General features: G+C 41.3%; 1 protein-coding gene across 2 annotated transcripts in view; it reads left to right on the top strand.

Moving 5' to 3' along the window:
* The window catches only part of DIS3L2 (DIS3 like 3'-5' exoribonuclease 2), a 215,250-nt gene that overhangs the window by 97,291 nt on the left and 96,141 nt on the right, over positions 1-21,818 (top strand). For both annotated transcript variants that reach the window (XM_081142279.1, XM_081142280.1), the window contains exon 10: positions 21,238-21,317. In XM_081142279.1, coding sequence (XP_080998405.1) covers positions 21,238-21,317 — 80 coding nt within the window. The remainder of the gene's footprint in view (positions 1-21,237; positions 21,318-21,818) is intronic.

Raw genomic sequence — 21,818 nt, 5'->3', positions numbered from 1 at the left:
AGAAAAGAGAGGTGCTCAACCATTTACAGTCTTACTTGTAGCCTACAGGTAAATAATGTCACTTCAACAAACACAGAGCCCAGTGTTGCTCAGTCCCCTCTCATGGCTCCACCTTGTCTTTTTCTTTGGTCCCCATTAGCTTTTGGGTAGACCACAGAATAGGAGGCCTTGCTCTGCAGAAAGCCTCTGTTAAAACATACCAATGTGTCCTGCAAATGGCTCCAGAGATACCGGGGGCTTATGGGATGCTCTCTGCTGTTAATATAGTAACAGGGATTTTTTTAAAAAAATCACTTTAACCTCCAAACACTTTCTCTCTGCCTATTATCTCGAGGATTATGTTTCTAAAATTCAAATCTGATTTTATTTTATTTTTTTACTGCTTTGGCCAAAAATCTTTCAATTGCTTCCTGGTGCATTAAAGTAGTAATCTCTTATTTTAACATTACAAGTGTACTTACTACTTTACTAATTTATTTTGTGTATTATAAATTTACATAAAAGAAAAATTAGAATGAAATACATTTTTAAATATTTTCATTTTACTTAGAAAAGGTATAGAAAACGTCATATTAATAATTTTACTTTTGATGAAAGTAATGTGGTTGAATATTCTTTATTTTTAAAGTTTTGTTTTAACAATTTATGATGTGGAAATGCAAAGGTCTGATTATAAGTTCTGTAAATTTAGTACTTAATTTTTATTTTAACTGAAAAAGATACCTGAACTTACTAAATCATAGTACTCATTTTTCATCCTACTCGCTGATTATATTCAGATCATTTTGCAATCCAGCTAATGAATTTCCATCTTTCATGTCAGTTCTTGTTGACTAATTGAAAGGTGCTACATTTTCAGATTTTTATGGTTCATAATCCTTGGTTATTCTTCAGTTGGCATCTTTAAAAACTAGTTAGAAAATTCTGTCAGGATGTTTTAAGTGTATAGGTAAGAGTAGTTTTGTAGTTTGTACACTTAGATCATTTTAGGCTCCTAAATTGTATAACAATAGAAACATTTCAAAACATCCATTTTAAAAATTTTATCTTCAACACTTGAGTTTCTTGTTTTATTTTGTGTAAAAAACAACAACTTTTTTTCTCTTTGTTAAAAAGTCACCTTTACCTTGAAGGGATAGATTAAGTGTGTTTAATTTTGTCTAAGTATCTGCTCAGTAGCATATGATTGACATTCATTGTTTTGAAATCATAATGTGGCTGATTATGAATTCCTATTAGGAGGGGATATCAACTCTGCTATTTTCCTGGTGTTGGCAGTATTAGTATTATTATTAGTTTAGTGTTATCTTTAGTCTGTGGATCTTTGCAATAATCTTTTTTAGCCACTCGCCTATTTTGTAAGGATTAGTTTAGCTAAAACTGGATAATTTCTGTAAATCCCCACTGAAAGCTGAAAGCATGGGAGCTAATGGGAGTGCCAGTGTCATTGCCTTGTTGTTCTGGAATGCCAACTTTCATCTGTACACCCCACTTTCCACCTGACCCACACACCTGGTGAGGGTGCACTGTTAATTCATGTGGTTATGTCATCATGGTTAAGTTTTTATTTTTTACTGTAAAAAACATAAAGAGAAGTCCATAGTATGCTGAAGTACTTGGATCTGATTACCTTTCCCTTTTCATTGGCTGGTCTTGTGATAGATTTGTTCAGTTTTTAAACTACCACATATTTCCTGAACACCATCCATGGGCAGTGGGGAATGAGCAATGAACAAGTATCGATCTGGTCTCTGTTCTCATGGAGCTCTCAGTCAGAGCAGAAGAGCATGGGTCAGACGTGTCCAGCAGCAGTCAAATGTGGACTGGTAATGGAGGAGAGAGGTCCTTGGTACAGGGTTTATAACACTGACTTCTTCTGCTCGGAGCTTCATACCTTCACAGAGTTTTTAATTTTCCCAGGAATGTCAAAAGAACTAGGAATGAGTCCCAGTGCTCAGTAAAAAACATGTGCTATGAATAAATTAATAGAGTGTGTAAATTCCTAAATAAAACCTTCTATGTCTTTTCCCTTTTCTTCTGTCCCATATACATTTATTTCTATGTATTATTATGTATGTATATATCATATATGCCAAGTAATAAGTTAGTCACTAGAGATACAAGGACAAGGAAGGCCAGCCTTTATTCTTCAGGAGTGTGCTGTTTCTCAGGGCAGCAGATTTATACGCAGGTAAGTTACAGCAGAGTCTGTCAAGTGCTGTAGTATCTGCATAAACAGACTGCCAAGGTCGTTTGCTGGTGCTTGAGCTGAGACCTGAGAAATGAGAGGGAACTAGAGTGACTACGGTAGGCTTCATTTCCATGATGAGCTGTGGCTGCAGAAAAGCTGACATGGTCCCCAGGACTCCCAGGTCCTTCTGTGACAGGGCTCACATCTCTTATGGTTTTGATACCTTCTTGACCCCCTCTGCTGGGCCACCCTGCCATGGAGCTGGCAGTGTTGCTCTGGCTCTAACTATGTAAGGACTTCAACATACCGGTTTAGGTTTGGTATTTGAACAATTATATTTGGAACAGAAAAGTTCCATCAATCTTTAAACCTCATAATCCAATTATGTCAGTAAAATTCCAGTTTTGTAGTCCAGTGGAATTGGGGTAATATTTTGCAAACTGAAGTTGAGAGAAATAATGTTTATTTTGAAAAGAAAAATGGTTGGTTAGCAATTTTCAAGAAGTAAGGCTGGTGTGAACTCCTAGGGGCGATCTGGCCCTTCTGATTGGGAGCACCATTTTCCGGACCTTAGGCTCCATGTCTGGAGAATCCCTGCTTGCATGGCCTAGACCTGCAGCTCTCTTTAGCAGGGCATCTGAGGTTAAAAAAAAAAAAAAAAAAAAGCAACACCAGTACTGCAAGCCTTTGGGGATCAGGAGGAGAATGTATCCAAAGGAACTGCTACAGGGGGTAGACAAGAAACCCCAAGGTGACTTCTGAGACTGGCTCCAGTTCTTTGCAGTTTCATTGATACTGTTTTGTTTCCTTTGTTGCTAAACTGGAATAGGAACCAAAGCTTAAAAGCTCGACTGAAGTGGGAAATGAAAACCTAAGTATTAGGGGGAAACACCACGCTACAGTGATTTTTATATTTTTCCTATAGTCAGTAATATTGCAGAAGTTTGGGTCACGTCACTTTTTAGTAAAACTATGAGTTTCATTGAAGCAGAGGTGGTCTCTATAGTTTTTCACAGGAGAACTTGTGGATATCTGTTTCTTTACTATTTCCTCAATAAAAAGGAAGCCCAGTGACCTCCACCGGACCATTACAAATGTGAAACTTGGCACTTAAAATTGCTTGCTCTAAATTTTCCAATTGCTTTCTTTTTTTTTCCATTTAATGTCGTTCTGCCAACTAGTGATTTTATTATTATAAACAGGACATTGTATTCACTTTTAAGAAGAAATATGAAGCTGGAGGTAAAATTACAAACTGTAGCTACTCGGCTGCCAAAATAGAAAACAATGAGCTAAAAATACTGAGCACAGAAAGGGTGTTGTGGTAAGAAATATTGAAATATCTTCAAGATGGAACTGTTCCAAATAGACAGAAATTTCCTCTCACTCCAGGTAAAACCAACCTTGAAATAGCAACTTGAAAGCAGAGACATACAATACTAACCTCTTTCAGGTCAGCCCTTTTGTGGGAAAGCTTTCAAACATAACTAACATTAAGTGACTAATAATCTTGTTGTTTATCAGGAAGTCCAGTGTAATTTAAGTGACATTAGAAAAGGTTCCCCTGGTAAGGGAGTGTGGCAGCATGGAAGGGGCACTAGAAGTTAGTCCGCGCTTTCCCAGGGACTAGCTGGGTGATCCTGGCAAATCAGTTAAACTTAGGAAGACAGAGAGAGCAGTTCCATCTTTTGTAAAATGAACTAGTTGACCAGGTTAGGATTTCCCTTAAGGTGTTGGTAGGTCACAGGTTCTTTTGGATTTTAATAGGTATTATGGAGCAAAAGGGGTCTGTAGCCAAGTATTTTTAGTAAACAGTGAGTTAACAGAGTTCTTAGAACATTTTCTCATGGGCCATCTCATGCAAGTGTAGTGTTCCTTAGATTACACTTTGAAATCACTAAACTAAATATTTCAAAATGTACTAGCTCTAATAGTTTTTTTGTGGATGCCTTAAGGTTTTTTATATTTAGAAGATTGTCATCTGCAAATAGAGATAGTGTTTCTCCTTCTTTCCAGTCTGGATGCCTATTGGTTTCCTCTTACCCAATTGCTCTGGCTAGAACCTCCAGTGCAGTGTTGAATAGGAGTAGCAACAGTGGACACCCTTGTCTTGTTCTTGATCTTAAGGGGGAAACCATTCAGTCTTACAACATTAATTATAATGTGAGCTGTGGGGTTTTTGTAGATGTCTTCTATCAAGGTGAAGGAAATTCCTTCTATTTCTAGTTTTTTTGAGCATTTTTCTTATGAATATTGCTGGATTTTGTGAAGTGGTTTATCTGTGTTGATGTGATTTTTGTTCTTTACTAATATATTTCATTGATTGACTTTTATATGTTGAGTCAACCTTATATTCCTGGGTTAAATCCTACTTGATCATGATATATAATCCTTTTTATGTTGCTAGATTTGGCTTGCTAGTGTTCTGTTGAGGATTTTTGCGTCTATATTTCTAAGGAATCATGGTCTGGAATTTCCTTTTGATATCTTTGTTTGGTTTTTGTTTGAGAATAATGCTGGTCCCATAGAGTGAGTTTTAGAAGAGTTTGTGAAGAATTGGTGTAAATTCTTTAATGTTGGATGGAATTTACTAATGTAGTCGTCTGGCTCTATGCTTTTCTCTATGGGAAATTTTTTATTATTAATTCAATTTCTTTACATGTTATAGGTCTATTGAACTTTTCTGTTTCTTAAATCAGCTTCAGTAGTTTGTATCTTTCTATTAACTTACCCTTTTTCTTGGTTTTCTAATTCATGTCTTTCTTTCTGTGATTTCAGTGACCCGTGATCAACTGTGGTCTGAAAATATTAAGTGGAAAATTCCAGAAATAAATAATCCAAAAATTCTAAATTGCACACCATTCTGAGTAGTGTGATGAACTCTCACGCCATCCCACCTGGGATGTGAATCATCCCTTCATCCAGCATCTCCATGTTGTATGTATGCTCCCTGCCTGTCAGTCCCTTAGGAAGCCATTTCAGCTACATCAGCTGCTGTGGTATCACAGTGCTTGTGTTCAAGTAACCCTTGTTTTACTTACTGGCCCTAAATTGCAGGAGTAGTGATTTGGATGTGCCAAATACACAATGCGGACATGCCAAATACGCAATTCAGACATGCCAAAGAGAAGCCATAAAGTGCTTCCTTTCAGTGAAAATGAAAATTCTCAACTTAATAAGGAAAGAAAAAATGTATGCTGAGGTTGCTGAGACCTACAGTAAGAGAGGTTATTCTATTTGAAAAACTGTAAAGAAAGAAAAGGAAATTTATGCTAGTTTGCAGAGAGACCCATATTTATGTAACTTTTATTATAGTATATTGTTGTATTTTTTTATTATTGTCATAAGACCCTCAGTGGATGCCTGAAACTATGGATAGTACCAAACCCTATTTATACTGTATTTTTCTATTCATACATATATACATACCTGTGATAAGCTTTAATTTATAAATTAGGAATGGTAAGAGAGTAACAGTAATAACTAATAATAGAACTATTACAGCAATATTCTGTAATAAAAGGTATATGGATGTGGTTTTTCTCTGATAACCAAGGCGGCTACTAAGTGACTAGCGGGTAGCGTATACAGTGTGTGTGACTGGATCGGACGCAGGGATGATTGTTGTCCAGGTGGGACAGAGCAGGATGGCTCGAGAGTTCTTCGTGTTACTCAGTACAGTGGGCAATTTAAAACTTATGAATTGCTTATTTCTGGAATTTTTCATTTAATCTTTTTGGGCCACAGGTGACTGGACCACAGCTGACTGGAACCATGGAAAGTGAAACTGTGGATAAGAGAGGACTGCCATATGTGAATAAATGTGTCTAGGATAAAAGAAGGGAGAAAAAGGAAAAAGACGAAGAAGGTTATGTTTAGCAAGGGCTGGGATTCCTTCTTGTTTCTTTGTGATCTTCCTAGGAAAATGAATATTGATAAAATGCAGTCCAGTGCCTTTAAAGGGTTTTCTATGTAGTGTGAAAATTACATAGGAAAACATCTTAAAGAATGAAATATTAAAATTACTCTAATAAAATGAGGTACAACTTCTGTTTCTGACAAAGCTAGAGTATACCCATTCCTCCTAGGCCTGCCTTCTTACAGCTGAAAACATGGACATAGCACAACAAACACACATGGTAAGATCCCCCTCCCCAGAAGAAGACAAGCTGCCCAGGGGTCTCAGGACTTGAGGAACAGCACGCCAGTGGTTCCCCCGAGTTGCCTTATTATCCCAGGCAGAGTGCTGTAGGAGTTGCCAACATGGAATGGCCAAAAGAATAGGAAAAACAATCTCCAAGAGACACCTTTGTCCTCTATCCAAAAGACCAGGGGAAAGGTGGTCTAACAACAGGAATCCTTTTTGGCAGTATCCGCCATACTCCAGCCAAATAACAATGGAAAAGATACACACACACATACATTCACTCCCCGTGGTTCATTGGGGCCAAGCAAGATGTTAATATTCCACCCCCAACCCTGTCCCATGAAATCAGGCAGCAGTGCTCCAGTTCCCCCTACCTGGTGGTGTCCGTGGAGCCATGCGGTGACTTAATCTTCTGTCCTGTCTGTCACACTCCAGTTCCCCCTTTGGGAGGTGTCAGCAGGTCTGAGCAAGGAGCTAATCTTCCATCCCTGCACAGCAGAAGCAAATTAAGTCCACAATGGAGTATCAGTACACACCTATCGGAATGACTAAAACTAAAAGGAAAAGGCAGAGTTGGTGAGAAGTTCCAAGCAGTACCAAATGCTGGTGCGGATGCAGAGGAAGCGGGTCACTCACACACTGCTGATGGAGATGTAAGTTGGCACCGCCATGCTGGAAGCACTTTGGCAGTTTCCCAAAACACTACACACAGCCACCATTCATCCTGGTAATTGCATTCCTGGGCATTTATCTCACAGAAATGAATACTTATGGTTCATACAAAAACTACACAAATTTTCATAGCAGGTTTATTTATAACAGCCCCAAACTGGAAACAACCCAAATGTCCTTCCATGGGTGAATGGTTAAACTGTGGCACATCCACATCATGAATGACACTCAGCAGCAAAAAGGAATGAACTGTGGATACCTGTAGCAGCTTGCATGAATCTTCAGCATGCTATGCTGAGTGATAAAAGGCTAATCGGAAAGATTCTATTTATATAACATTTTTAAAAGACACATTTTGGAAATGGAGAATAGATCTGTTGTTGCCAGGGATTGAGAGAGGCAAGGCAGGAAGGAGTTGGATATGATTATTATTAAAAGACAACTAGAGGGATTTTTGAGATGATAGCAGTTTTCAAATTATTGAGGTAGTGCTTACTGAACCTACACTTGACAAAATTGTATAGAACTTAATAGAAGCAAGAATGGGAAATTAAGATCAGTACATTGTATTGATGGCAATATCCTGGTTTTACTGTTGTACTGTATATAATTTTGTTAGATTTTACCATTGAAAATTGGGTAAAAGGTAGATAGTGTCTGTTATTTTTTACTGCTACATGTTAATTGACAATTATCTCAAAATAAAAGGTTAACAAATTTTTAAAAAAGAACCAGGTGAACACAGATGAGAAAGTAGTAATTAATTTTGCATGAGGACGCTTTAAAGCCAGGTAATCTTTGAACTTGGCCTTGAAGGATGAGTAGGATTTCCATTGGCTTTTGCCTTATTATTGTTATTAAAAAAGAAGAAAAAGCAGCTAACACCATTACTGACATCCCCTGAAAAGACCTCGCAGTAGGGGGCTGTGCCTGTAGGGCCCTTGAGCTGTGTCAGCCACCTCAGGCCAAGGTGAAATTCGGGAGACTGGGACTGTAATTAGAGGGCAAGAATGAAACGCTCGGATGGGGAAGCATGAGCAAAATTTGGCTATTAATTGCTTAGATACCAAAAGGAGAAGTCCAAGTGGCAGAAAGGAAAATGGGCCTGGCTCTCAGGGAAGCCTGGGCTGAGATAGCTGCTGAGGTGTGTGAAAGTAGGAGTCAGAGCCGCCAAAGTGCAGGAATATACTGTGAGCGCGGGGTCTGAAGAGGAGGACCGCGGGGGACTCTGAAGAGCTCCGGCGTTCAGAGGGTGGAAGCTTCTTGGGAAGAGTGGGGTTGGGGGCACGGAAAGAAGAGTATTAGAGGGTGAGCTTCCCCGGGCTCTGCTGTGGCGAGGCCAGAGAGGACAGAGGCCACTGCATTTAGCCCTCAAGTCCTTTCCTTGTCCTTTGGATTCTCACCAGCGGCTTCAGTGGAGTGATGGGAGCCAAAGCAGATTGGAGTCAGTGAGGGGTGGAAAGGAGGTAGAAAAGTGGAGGCACTGAGTACAAACATCTCCTTTAAGGAGCCTTTCGATGCAGAGGAGATGAGAGGGAACCATCGGAGCAGGACCCTGAGGGTGTATTTGAGAATGGAGAGCTTGCTGGCAGGCCATGGAGAGGGAGCTGGGGAAGGACATACACATTTTTTGGACTCCTCTTCGGAAATTGTCTTCAGAGCCTAAGGCACATTTTCAACAATGGCAAATCTTCATCTTTTGAGAGTGGCTTTGATTTTTGGAAACAGCCAAGTCAGTTTAGAGCCAAGAGTGGTAAATCAGGTGGCGATCAAGCTGGATAATACAACTTCAAAACAAAAGTATAATTATAAAGTAGTAAAACTGATTTTCTTGTGAAGCTTATGAATTGGCTTAGAAAGTAGTTCTTAAAGAATTCCAGAAGCCTCTGAGCAGCTGTGGCATTATTTGGTAAGTGTACAGAGTTTGTAACTCAGAGGAAGACACTGAAGTGCATAGAAGTTCTGTTACATGTGACGAAATTGGTCTCATTACTTTATATTTACTCTCAGTGCGCAAATGTAAAGTTGCCCTATAATCTTCTTGCCTGAGAGGTGACTTAGTGGAATTACACCAAAGTTTGTATATGGAAGAATCAGGACTTTCAGGTTGTGATTGTTTAAACAGTTCTCCTGTGGTCTTACAGATGTAATTAGAATTCCTAGGATAGGAGTGTTCCCACAAGCATAATAATACTTTAAATGTGTGTTCAATTATCCTTTTCTATAGTCATATTTAATCGTTTCTTTTTGAAATAGAGTTACTTTGAAAATATTAAATCACTAGCATAATCTTGACTGTCAGACCTGAGCCCAGTGCTGGGCACATAGTAGGTACTCACTGAGTGTCCCTCTCCTGCCTTCTCTGCCTTGGGGCTTGACATACGCCAGAGGACACAAGAAAAAGAGCAGTTCCCTAGTAGTAGATCATCTCCATTAATGTTCAGCTCCAAATATTCCAGATAAAGAAATTTACTTTGTTGTTAATGTGACAAATAGACACATACCAGAGTGTGTCATATATTGAATGCTTCTTCTATACCTTTTTATATGAATTATCTCATTTAATTATTTTATATTTGTGTAATACCTTATTTAATCATTGAAATAATCCCATGAAATAACTTTTCCTATTCTGCGGATGAGGAAACTGGCTCAAGCTGTGTAGTCACTTGCCCCAGGTCTCATGCTGAGAGGGACAGAGCTGGGACTTGAACTCAGGTCTGCAGTCAGGAAGCTCTTATCTGCCATCCTCTAGTGTCTCGACCTTCTTAAACCCATGCCCTTAATAAACATTTTAAAATAATCAACCCAGAGTACTAAGTCAATCAAAACACCGCACACTTCCCCTCCCCCATGTTAAGGAAAAAGAAAGCCAATCCCTACTGGCTAGAAAGTGGGATATTGCTGTACTTTTCGTAATTTGAATTTTAAAAGCAATCTTTTTCAAAGTTGAACTGGTTTTTAAATAGAAACTTAATACTGCTATTGTGCCATGCCCTCCCTCTGCCTCCCCACACCTGAGACACTCATTTGCCCCCAGGAGTGTGCGGTGTGGACGCATCCACCTAACTTCCTGTCCTGGCTTGTTAATGAGGAAGCATTGGGAGAGAGCACAGCAAGTTAGCCATTCTAGGAAACTTCCACAGCTGTTGAATTTAGACTATTTTGGCCCCAAATCACTGAAACCACTGGAGCTCGTGTAAGCAGAAAGGGGAATTTAAGGATCCTCTGGTGACTCCCAGAACCCAAGGGTGGGAAGTGAGGCAGGAAACCTGGAAGGCTTCTGTCTCCATCTCCGCCCTCCTGCTCTCTCCTGTCTGGTTCCTTCTCCCCATCGCTCAGACCAGCCTCTTTTGCTTCTCATTGGGGTGGCTGCTACCCAACAGCCACCACAGCCTCTCTTCTCCCCCACCCTGGGGAGCTTGATCTCTCCCTCTTGTCTCCACACACACCTCCTTATCTCTCTCCCTTTTTCAGTCCCAGTTTGAGATTCTGGGCTGAGGGTTCATTTGTCCTGGTTTGGGTACCTTGCTGGTTTGGGGGAGGGAGCGTCAGGACAGGTCACGGTCTACCACACTGCGTTCACTGGTTCTTTTTCTACTCACATGGCTGAAATATAAGAAGTAGGTTTTAGAGACAAATTTGGCTTGAATCCTCACTCCCTCGGGAACTTATGAGGTATACATTCTTGGGCAAGTTACTTAACTCCTCTGAGCCTTACTTTGTCCTTCAAAGAAAATAGTCTAGAAGAGATGGTGAGTCTACATGAATCACTAATTCAGGACGTTTAGCAGAACTGGTTTGTTAAGGGCCCATGTTAATGAAAGCGTCATCTTAAGTAAGTGGCAGAATAATTTGAAGCCAGTGCGTGGAGGATGCTGAATGCCAAGCTGAGGACTGTTGTGTCAAGATAGCTGCAAGCTAGTGAACGTTTTTGAGAAAGGAGCATAATCTCATGCTGTGTTTTAGGAACTTCATCCTGGTGGCCAAATGCTAAAGGGTCTGAAAGGCAGGCGAGGAGAGGAGACTGGAGTCCAGTTGGTGAGAGCTGCTTCTGTAGGAAAAGAGGGTGGGATTATGAGTTCAGGATCAGTCCAAGGCTTGGTAAGTAAGGACTGGTGATGGGGGTTGGGCTGACGTAGAGGGAGTATGCTAGGAGTCTTGACCCTGTAAGTGCAGGAAGAGGTGCACAGGTCGTCTGGGGTCACCTGGGTCACTCCTGAAGATGGGGTGGGAATGGACTAGTTCTCTATGTTTTACTCAGTACATTCTGCAGCCAAGGGAGTGCTTACGGTAACCAGGGTGCTGCTGTTAGAGCTTGACTTGCCCTGCCCACCTCAAAGGGAGACAGTAGGGTTTTTTGTTGTTGTTTGTGTTTGTGTTTTTGAGAAAGGAAACCTAGATGAATTCCAGTGCCTTATTTGGAAACTCTCTGGAGCAAACAGTAATTATGAACACGTTTTCATCTCAAAATCTATGTATTTAGTATTAAAATCAGCCAGGAAGTCATCACCCGCCTTTTTTTAATGTTTGCTTTTTTTAAAACTATAGAATCAGCTCTGTGAATAATGAAACAGAACTTTGGCCCCAAGGTGAATATTTAAAAGGCATACAAGACTAGACTTGGCTTTCCCCATTAATGAGAAAGAAGAATTCACTTTTTTTTTTTTTTTTCTGTTGAGAGCTACAGATTTCTACTCATGTTAGCCAAAGTAATAATAATGAGTCCCCGATCATCCTGAAATACAGCTGGCATTGACTTAGGCATTTATTGTTTGGTATATTCAAGTAGTTGTTTTCAGCAGTAATTTTAATTAAAATGCTAAAATGCTTGGATGTATCTCTAAGTCTCTCACCTCACTGAACTGGGACTGTAGTAAATGTTCTTAGTATTTTACAGAACTGAGCAAGGTCTGTTAAGGCCCATTCACGGTGCTTTAATCATCCTTTTAATAAGAAACAATCATTTGGGAATACATTTTCCAGGCAGTTCCCCTGCCTCCGAGGGGGAATATTTTGAGGCCTCCCAGTGACCACAGCATTAAAAGCCTTGACAGGGAAGCCCTAGAATTCTTGAAGAGCTGGGCTTTTGAAAGATTCATTGTTGTGGAATCTCCCTTTGAAAGAGACCACTTTATCTTGCTCCTAAACATCTATAGGACAAACATAGCACTTTCTGAAAAGCAGTTCTGGGTAATGTAGAAGAACAAACGTATGTAGGTAATCCTGTATGGGTAGTGTGTAATTTGAAGAATGATAGTTCCATTTTTATGGTTGCCATAACAATCATACAGTTGTGCAAAATATGTGTATAGCTTTTATAAAAGGGAGCTGGCACCATTGTAATGATTCTTCTCATATCAGAACAACTGTTTTCAGATCTGAAAAATAGGGGTGGCTTAACCCTTCCCCAGTTAGCTCAGCATGTTCCCTGAGAAGGCTCTTTGGAGCTCCAGGGCTGTTGAAATGTATTCACCACGTCCATTTGCATTTAGCCTGATAAATGGATCGAGAATTAAGGATGATGATCCTTTCAACAGCAGCTTCTGAATTCCTAGCTTGGGAATTCAGAGGATGGGAAAAAATACTGTTCCTCAAATAGAGACCGAGGAGCGATGTCTAGACATAGCTAATTCCTTGACTTGTGACTATTTTTAATTCTACCCACTAGAATTTAAATCCATTAAATACCGGCCTTTGCCCCATTGCATTGAAGTCTCTGATAAAGTCATATTAAAATTTGGTTACAATTTCTGTTTCTGTTTTATTTTTACATATTAACTATGTTGCTTCTGGAAATTGCGTAGCAAATTAAAAAGTGTAGTATATCTAAGTGAAAATATTTCTATGTATATTCATTTTTAAGCTACTTTTTCCCATTTTTGTATATTCTTTCCAAAAGAAAGTACTCGGGACTTACTTTCTGTGACACACCAAGGAACATCCACTTTGAATAAATTTGACATCAGAACTCTGTATTTGGATTTTCAGGTTGAAAGTAAACAGTTGTCAGATTTGGATTTGGTACCTAAGAATGAAGACATTGTCAACCTAGTCAACAATAGAGAAACTTTTTCTGAAAGAAATTTTTGGCAATTATTATTTTTGCCAAAATGTTTCTGGGATGTTTAAATCTTATGATAAGTATGGAACTAAGGGTAACTAGAAAAGATGTCAACTTCCATGGAAATAAAGCTTCTAGGTCTAATTCACTTCTTCGAACACCTACTCTCTTGAATTCCTGTCCCATTAAATCAAAGCTCTGCAGTTCTGGGACCTTAGGCATGTTACTTAATCTCCCTGAGCCTCAGTTTGCCCATCCATAAAATGAGAGTAAAAAATAATACCACCACTATTATAATTCTATTTTCTCAAGAGGTGATTTGTAGGAGATGGGGAAAAAATGTTTTAATGAGAGCAAGGTTTCCCATATATTGAAGACCTGTAATATGTTTATACTCTGTTGAGATTTTCTACATTGTATAGAATTTTTTATGCTCAAACTTTTAATGCTATAGATATTTAGGAGCTTAGAAATTTGATCCCTCTGTGGGAGTGTTTCCTGGAAGCTTACTGCTACGTCATTTTGTCCAATTTTAAAGCTTAATGTATATCAATCAGTATTCTCATGGCCTGTTCTAAAGTAACCCCAATCTGATATTTTAAATCTGGGAAAATCCTACTACCAGAGGTAAAAGAAGAAAGAGCGATGTTCAGCTATTGCTTAGAAAGGACAGAAAGATTTTGTGGATGCAGTGGGACTGGGCTGCTCTTGCTCCCTTGGGCAAGCCTAGGTTAAAACAGAAATTAAAGGGTGCAGAGACCAAGCCATCTCTGCTCCATGTGCAGACTTTCTTGGCTCAGGTGTTCCCAGTAGTTCAGTGCCTTCAGGGAAACTAACTTGCTGGATTCTGGACCTTTGCACCAGCTCTTCTTTTGCCCAAGTCTTTCTTCCCCCAGATAGCCATGGACCACTCCCCCCCCCCTTCAAGTCATCTTCAAGTGTCATTGGCCTGCCTTTCCTGTCCTCTTTAGAATTGTAATTAGTACTTCACACCCTTCTTGCTCTGTTCTGTTTCTTTTTTTCCTCCACAGCACTTAAGTACAGTACGGTTTATTTTCCCTCCTCTCCCACCAGAATGTAAGTGAATAGGAATGTGTGTTCTCAAATGTGTCCCAAACACCTAGAGCAAGCAGTGGATGCCCAGTAAACACTGATGAAGGAATTCTGGCTTTCTGTCTCCTCTGCTACCTTCTTCACACCAATGCTTCTTTCACTGATCCCTTCAACTTCTATTTGATCTGGATACAAAATAAGTGAAAATTTATGAAAAGAGCGGCAATTACAGTTATAAACCATTTAAAACAAGAAAGGGATGGGTCTATTTCTTGGTGAGTGTCATGTTTGAAGGACTACTTGGTGAAAGGGAGCCAACTAATTTTTTGTGGCTACAAAGGGCTGAATTATGGTTTCTCAAAATCGGATTTCAATTCAGAATATGAAGCTACTTTGTAATAGAGCTCTCTAAGATTAAATGAGGCAATGAATTCCACTGCCCCATCCCAGGCATTCAAGAGGTGAGCTGACCTGTCTGATGGATTTTGGTTTGCAGGCATTTGGGTGATAAGATTCGGACTAGGGTGATCTCTAAAGAACTTCCAGCTCTGATGATTCTGTGAGCCTGTTCCCTGAACTGATACGGAGTAATTCCCAGGATTTATTAAGTTAAAAAAAAGTGCAAAAGAGAATTTATAGTATTCAACTGTTTGTGTAGAAGAGAAAATAAAAAATAATGTAGATCAAAAAAGAAAAGCAATAGGATAAATCAGAAATTGATAAAAACAGTTATCTATAGGGGTGGGAAGGGTCACAGTAGAAGGATAGAGGTGAGACCAAGATTCACAATAACTTTGAACCATTTAAATGTTTTAAATATTCACAATAAAATTAAATCAAATTTCAAAGGAGGTAAAGCATACTCTTTAAAACTGACATAAAACAAAAACAAATGGTCCCAACGTTTAACAAGTGTGTAGTATCACCACGTAAAAATAATTAATTCACGTAACTCCTGGGTACTGTACATTTGACCATTTGACTGTATACCCTCAGCGACTATATTCTAAGGATAAAATGCCAAAGAAATCTTATACTTAATGGGTTCTTCATTGCTAGTGGTATTGGGATTAACATTCTGAAACTATTTTGAATATGAGGCTGTTGGTAGCTAAGGCTCTTACTAGGGGATGAAGATATAAATATGGAATTTGAGAAGAGAAGAGCTCTGCAGATTAGATTTCAGGCGGAGGTGTCAGTATGAACTCATGATTTTTAAGCAGTAGGTTAGGTTGAACCACCTGAAATTGCCAGTTTTCAGGCCATAAGTAGTCAAATATTAGCAATTCAATATGATTTAACCTGGTGTTTTCTAATTCTGCTCACTAAGAGGTATCGTGGTTCTGTAGAATACCCTTATTCTTAGAAAACGCATGGTAAGCTATCATGATCTCTGCAGTATAATTTTAAATAGCTCAGATGTTTAACAAAAGCCAGCAGCCCCATGAAGGGAGGAGAAGATAAAGCAGATACGGCAAAGTGTTGATGTTTGATGAGCCTTGATGAGAATATATGGATGTTCATTTTGCTATTCTTTCAACTTTCCTGAAAGTTTGACATTTTTCAAAATGAAAATTGTGGGGGAGAAAGTTAATTTTAGCATAGTCCCTGAATTGAAACCATGGCTTTCCTGGACTGCGCCATAATCTTGGGCTCCCGCAGTACCCGGCCAGCCTTGTCCGATGGCTCTGCTCTAGAGTGTCATTCTTTGATGTATAAAGAGAGGTTCAGTGATGAATGAGTGAATTAATGTAACAAGGGAGATCATTTCAGTCAGTTCTGATTCAGTCTTATCACTGTCCTTTAGAAAGTAACCACTTGGTCTAGAATTTTGCTAACACTTGAGGTAGACCTTCCCGGGACCCTAGATGAAAACCTCCGGCCAGGTGAAAAGAGCCAGTCCAGAGCGTTGCATCATTTCATTCTGCTTGCTCCACGGCCTCATATGTGTCAGGTCATCATCTGGGGGAAAGAAAGGGCAGATGGACCAAGGTCTCTTTCTGCTTTAAATAGACCGTCTTTTTCTGTTCTGAAACATCTGTGATTTGTGTCAGACTTGTTAGCATCGGTTGCGGCGATAGAGTTGAGTGAAAGTGTTAGGATAGCCACAGCTGCCATCAGAAAAATGAAAGGTCCAGCCCCACCACACTAAGGGGCAGACCTAGGTATGAATGATGATCCCAACTCCCTCTGCCTGCAAGAGGAGAGGTCAGCCCAGCCCCAAGGAAAGTCAAGGTGAAATGGAAGTGCAGGTGAACTCAACATCTGGCTTGACTGGCCGTCGCAGCACCCACCTGGCTGGGTTCTCCACACGGCACTCTTTAGGGATGTGTTACCATGGATGGAGTCCTCCAGCTCCTTAGCTGTTTTCCCTGCCACACTTTACATAAAAATTTCTGGTTTCTTTATAAACTCCAATACCATCTAATCTAAGAAAGTATTTGAATAAAAAAATATTCTTTCTTAAGGTTATTTCTTAAATTTTTCCATTCCTTTTCACCCATTCACCACCACTGACCCAGATCTGCTCAGCAGAACGGCTTGCTAGCAAGGAGACAAACCCAGAGTCACGGATGGAGGAGGCCCCTATAAATTTTGTTAGTCTACAAGTGGTCCCTGAACCACAGTGTGTAAAACACTGTTTTATGAGAAAAGAAGATGGGATAAAGACAGAAAAGGACATCCTTGGAAACAATAATACTGTGGTGTGACCACAGGTTTGTGACCACAGGAGGTCATGAGTTCTAATCCTAAATGTATTTCCTAAGACATAGTGGCAAAATTGAGTGGAAAAATGTTAACAGGAGCCCCTTTCGTCATTTTCTCATTCACTTATCCATCAACTATTCATGACATGTGTGCCTTTAGTATGCTGGAAGAGGTACCGATACAGGCCAGTATCACAGCAGTCCTTGAGGAGTTTCCAGCCTTGTCACTGCGATAAGACATTTCCATAAGCATGCTAGGGCAGTGGCCAGTGCTGTTGGAGAGAGGCCGGGCAGGCTGGGAGAGGTGGCTTCCACTCTGGAGCCATGGGGGCTCCCTAGAAAGGAGACGGCATTGCAGGCAGGCTTTAAAAGCCATGTAGATCGTAGACATTGGCGATTGATGGGGAAATGTCCCAGTGCTTGGGACAGCACGAACGATGTCTCAGAGACCAGAGGGTGTAGAGAAAAGTTTGGCATATATGGTACATGTTGGGAATGTGCAGTCTAACTGGAAAAATATAGGTTGGGGCCCTATCTGAACAGCTTTGAATTTAAGCTGAACTTCTATTTTACTCTAAGGAGCTGATGGAGGTTTTTGAACAGACTCATGCTTTAAGATGACGAGTCTGGCAGCACCGTGACTTTGGGGAGAGCAGTTTCTGTGATGTGGTGTGGGCCATGGCCCAAATCCAGCGAGGGGAATAGTAACAACCTAGTGAGTAAAGTTGCTGTGGGGACTAGACAGCTGCTCCCACTGCACGGAGGTGGACAGAGGTGTGGTGCCTCGAGGAGGGCCGAGGGCGGGGAAGAGTCGTGAGTGCCGGGCAGACAGGTGCTTTCTGCGCCGGGCTTCCAGGGCCTTGGCTCGGTCCTAAGGGTTAGACAGGCTTTTCGTTAGTCTTCACGTGTTCCTTCCCCAGGCCAACGGCTGTGCATAAGACAATCTTAGAAGTGTTCTGCCACTTTAAAAAGTCCTGCTGAGCCCTCAGTCACGTGCCTTCAGAAATTTGGTTACATAACGTTGCTCTGAATTGGAATTCTGCAGCCTCATGAGCTGATGCCTCTTTCCCTCGCCCACCTGGCACTTTACTTTCTCTGGGTCAGGTTAGCGTCTTTCTAACCATTGTTGCGGAGCTCCTTAAATATTTGGTCTCACAGGTTCTAGAAGCTAGCGGTCCAGGATGCTCCCCACAGGTTGTGAGACCAAAGGCTTCCAGAAAAGGAGCCAGCAAAATCTGAAGCATGTTAGCAGAGTGCAGCAGCTGCACAGTGCACCGCCCGTGGAACCGGGCTCCCAAGTGCTGAGGCCAGCAGCTCCCAGCCGCTGCAGCCCACGACCAGGAGGAGCCCTCCTACACCACATCGCGGCCGATTCATAATTGTGGCGATGACAACAGATTAAATCACTGGCTCTCAGCACTGAGGACTGGGCTTTGTCAGGGTCACTCACTGTTCCTTCTCCCAATTTTCCATATGCGAGAACAAGTTGGAGTTTACTGCTACAGTACAAATACTTGTCGGGAGCTCTGAGAGCTTTGCTCTGTCTAGAAGCTGGTTTTCTTAGCAGCCCACACTGAATGTCTCTTTCTTCCCGCATCTCCATAACATACATATGTATTTATTTATACCTTGCTTTTTAAAAAAATGATTTAAGATAGCTTGGAGATACAATGCAGTGAATTTTTAAAAATTACGATATGGAGCAAAAGGAATAAATGCTTAGAGAAATTAGGCACAGATAGGATAAAGGTTAGTTCACAAAGTTGAAGTTACAAATAAGATGCTCTAGAGGCAAGTCACAAATGTTTTTCTGAGCTTCCTGGCAGCTAGAGCAGAGAGGGAAATCTAAAAGGATGAAACTCGAATGCCTGTGAGATACAAACCAGCCGTCAGCTCAGAAGAGTGAGTCCTTGCACTGCCTGAACTTCCCTCATAAAAGGGGCGCTGAGTGATGAAATGGACAGGGCCCTCATCAACTTCCCTGCAGTGAGTAGCACGGCCGTTTGGTTGACTTCTTGCAGTGTCCCTTAGGGTAGGCTTGGTGACAAGGCCCCATGTAGGACAAGGACTCCACTGGACGCCTGTGCAGGATGTTTCTGTGCAGTTCGTCTCTGCTCAGAGGGTACTGTCCTGAGGGACCTTGCATCTGGGAGATGCTCTGCCCTAAATGTGCCAAGATCAAATGAGTCTGGCAAGAACTGTACAACACCAGCATGTTGAAGGCTCTGCAAAGTCCTACAGAATGGTGATGGAAGGAGACTTGACTTGGGGTGGCGAACACACAATACAATATACAGATGATGTGTTGTAGAATTGTACCTCTAAAACCTATATACTTTTATTAGCCAATGTCACCCCAATAAATTCAATAAAAAAAGAGGTCCTACAATTAAGAAACTGGCCCAGTATTTCCCTAGCAGATTTAATCACAGGACCTTTTTAAAAAATTAGGATACTTACTTGGCACATTGGGAAACACTGATCTAAAACAGGGGCCAGCAAACTTTCTGCCGAGGGCCAGATAGATACAGGTTAAGCATACAGTCCTGTCATAATTGCTCCACTCTGCCATTGTACCAAAAAAGGGTGGCTCTGTTTCAATAGCGCTTCATTTATGGATACAGAAAATTGAATTTCATGTAGCTTTCACATGTCATGAAATAATATTCTTTTGATTTTTTTCAAGTACTTAAAAATGCAAAAACCGTTCTTAGCTTGCAGGCCATTCAAAACAGGTGGTAGCCCCATTTGGCCTGTGAGCTGTAGCTTGCCGACCCCTGATCAAGAATAATGTTTGGATGGTATGTTTTTCCAGCAAACTTTCCTGAGGACTGTTCCTCAGCATTGTTTTAATTTAGACTTTTATGTTTCTGGTTTAAGAGCCGATTTTTTTTTAAAAAGTAGAAAAAAATTGGTTTGAGTGCTTATAGGTTAGTCTAAGATTTTTCTCAGAAACAATTTGTGGGGCCTCTCAAAGAAGACATTGACAGACTACAAATTGAAGCCTTAGACTCTGTTACATATGGCCAGGTCATTTTGAGGCTGGAAATGTTTTAGTGGGAATTATCATTCATTCATAGAAATAAAAATATCAAATCACCCAGAGACATTTAATTTTAAGAAAACATAGTTTCATAATCAACTCTCCAAGTAAACCAATGAACTGTGGCCCCCATTAAGCTAAGAGTATTATTATTATTTTGACTAGAGGGACGTTCTTTGAACTCTTACGGTGTCATGATGATGAAAGGAGGAGGTGTGAAATATCCTCACCACCAAGCCTGACAGTTCAGTTCAACAAGTATTTACTGAGCGCTCAGTACATATAAAGCATTCTGCTAACTTTTATGGGGGATTCAAAAAGAATCAAGACGCAGATAGTTCCTTCTTTCCCTTGTGAATCAAGTTCAAGATTCTCACCAGTTTAGAGCCCGTTACTGTTGTGTCAGGATTAATTTCACCTCCCCGACTCTTCCTGTCAGCACTCATTCATTCAACAAACACCTGTGAGTTGCAGCCTGTGTTCATAGCACTGAAACACAGGCTTTGGTGACTTGCTGAACACCCAGTCTCCCAGCCAGTGCCTGGGGAGGGAAGGGCAGAGAGGATGGAAAATCGAGGCTGGACTCTGCCCAGATCTTTAGGTATTTATGTGGTAGGAATGGCTGGGTTGGGTGGGGCATGTTATTTCAGAAGCTCTGAAGCAAAAGAGAAAGAGTAAGAGCGGGATGTGCATGGGGATAGTGAGACGATAAATAGGCAGAGGGTGTCCTTGATGGCATGAGTTCGGGTGCGGTGCACAGTTACTCCCTGGAGACAAACTGATTAGGACCATCTCCAAGTAGAATTGCATCACGGCTAACTGTGTGACCTAAAGTGTTTTGCAAAACTTATTCTTGAGTCTCCCCCCACCACGATGTCATGACAAGGTAGGTGATTTGTTTTTTAGCACCCCCGCCCTTTTGGGGGAGATAGGAGGAGAAGCGCTAAATGATCCTCACATGGGTCCTTAAATGAAGAGGGAAGCAAAAGTAAGACCTGACCGCTGGAGAGCGACTTACCAGGGCCCGGCCTCCTGTCAGACGCTCCTCTTGGGAAGCCTTGTTCATGGGTGCTGCCTCGCTCCCACCTTCTCCCACCTGTTCCTGTTCAGGGTCAAGGAGAAGCAGGTGCCAGTTCATGGAAGACGAGAAGACGCTCTGAGGCAGCATGGAGCGGTGCTGTTTCTCCCAGTCTCGCATTTTACTGAAGACCCCATCCTCAGAGACACGTTGTAGGGGTCACTCTTAACTGTGCCCACATTTGCACATTTTCAAAATAACTGTTCTTTAAAGCTATGCTACCATGGGGTCAAGTTTCTATTATTTGTGGCAGCACTAATGATAACTTCAATCTTTCCTAGGAAAGACTGTATCTTCACCATTGACCCATCGACTGCCCGAGACCTGGATGACGCCCTCTCCTGCAAGCCCCTCACTGACGGTAAGACGGAAAAGTCTGTGCCATTCGGGGTGGCAGGCGGTGTGCACACCTTTGTGGCTGGCCTGCCTGCCGTCCGTTCCCCAGGCAGTGCAGTGTGCATGCTCGAGTTGGCCTTGTTCCTGAACTTTCCATAGGTCCCTGAGGCTACACAAATATGTGACCTAAGGATTGTGTTCCTGTGGTGACTTTGGTGAGGGTGAGAATAAGAAATGTCCTCTCACAGGGTCCTTCTCAGGCCTCAGAAGAGGCAGCAGAGAGGGTAGAAGAGCTAATTCCAGGCCTCGCCTTCAGGAAGTTCCAGTTTGGGTGCGAGTGTTAAGGAAGAAAGCCTGAAGGCTCTGCTCAGGTAAAGGCTCTTTACCTGAGTTTAACAACAGTTGGGACGAGGCAAGGGTTATCTCCAAAGGCATGCTCAGCAGAGGGTGTTAGGAACACCTGCCCTGAGGAGTGCCCCTCAAGCGAGCTAGAGAAGCCTGTGCTGCTCCCAGTAGGTCTTCATCT

This window comes from Miniopterus schreibersii (genome assembly GCF_964146895.1).
Source record: "Miniopterus schreibersii genome assembly, chromosome: 7".
In the NCBI taxonomy this organism is placed as follows: Eukaryota; Metazoa; Chordata; class Mammalia; order Chiroptera; family Miniopteridae; genus Miniopterus; species Miniopterus schreibersii.
The sequence above is the reverse complement of the archived record's forward strand: the minus strand, read 5'-3'. Positions and strand labels throughout refer to the sequence as shown.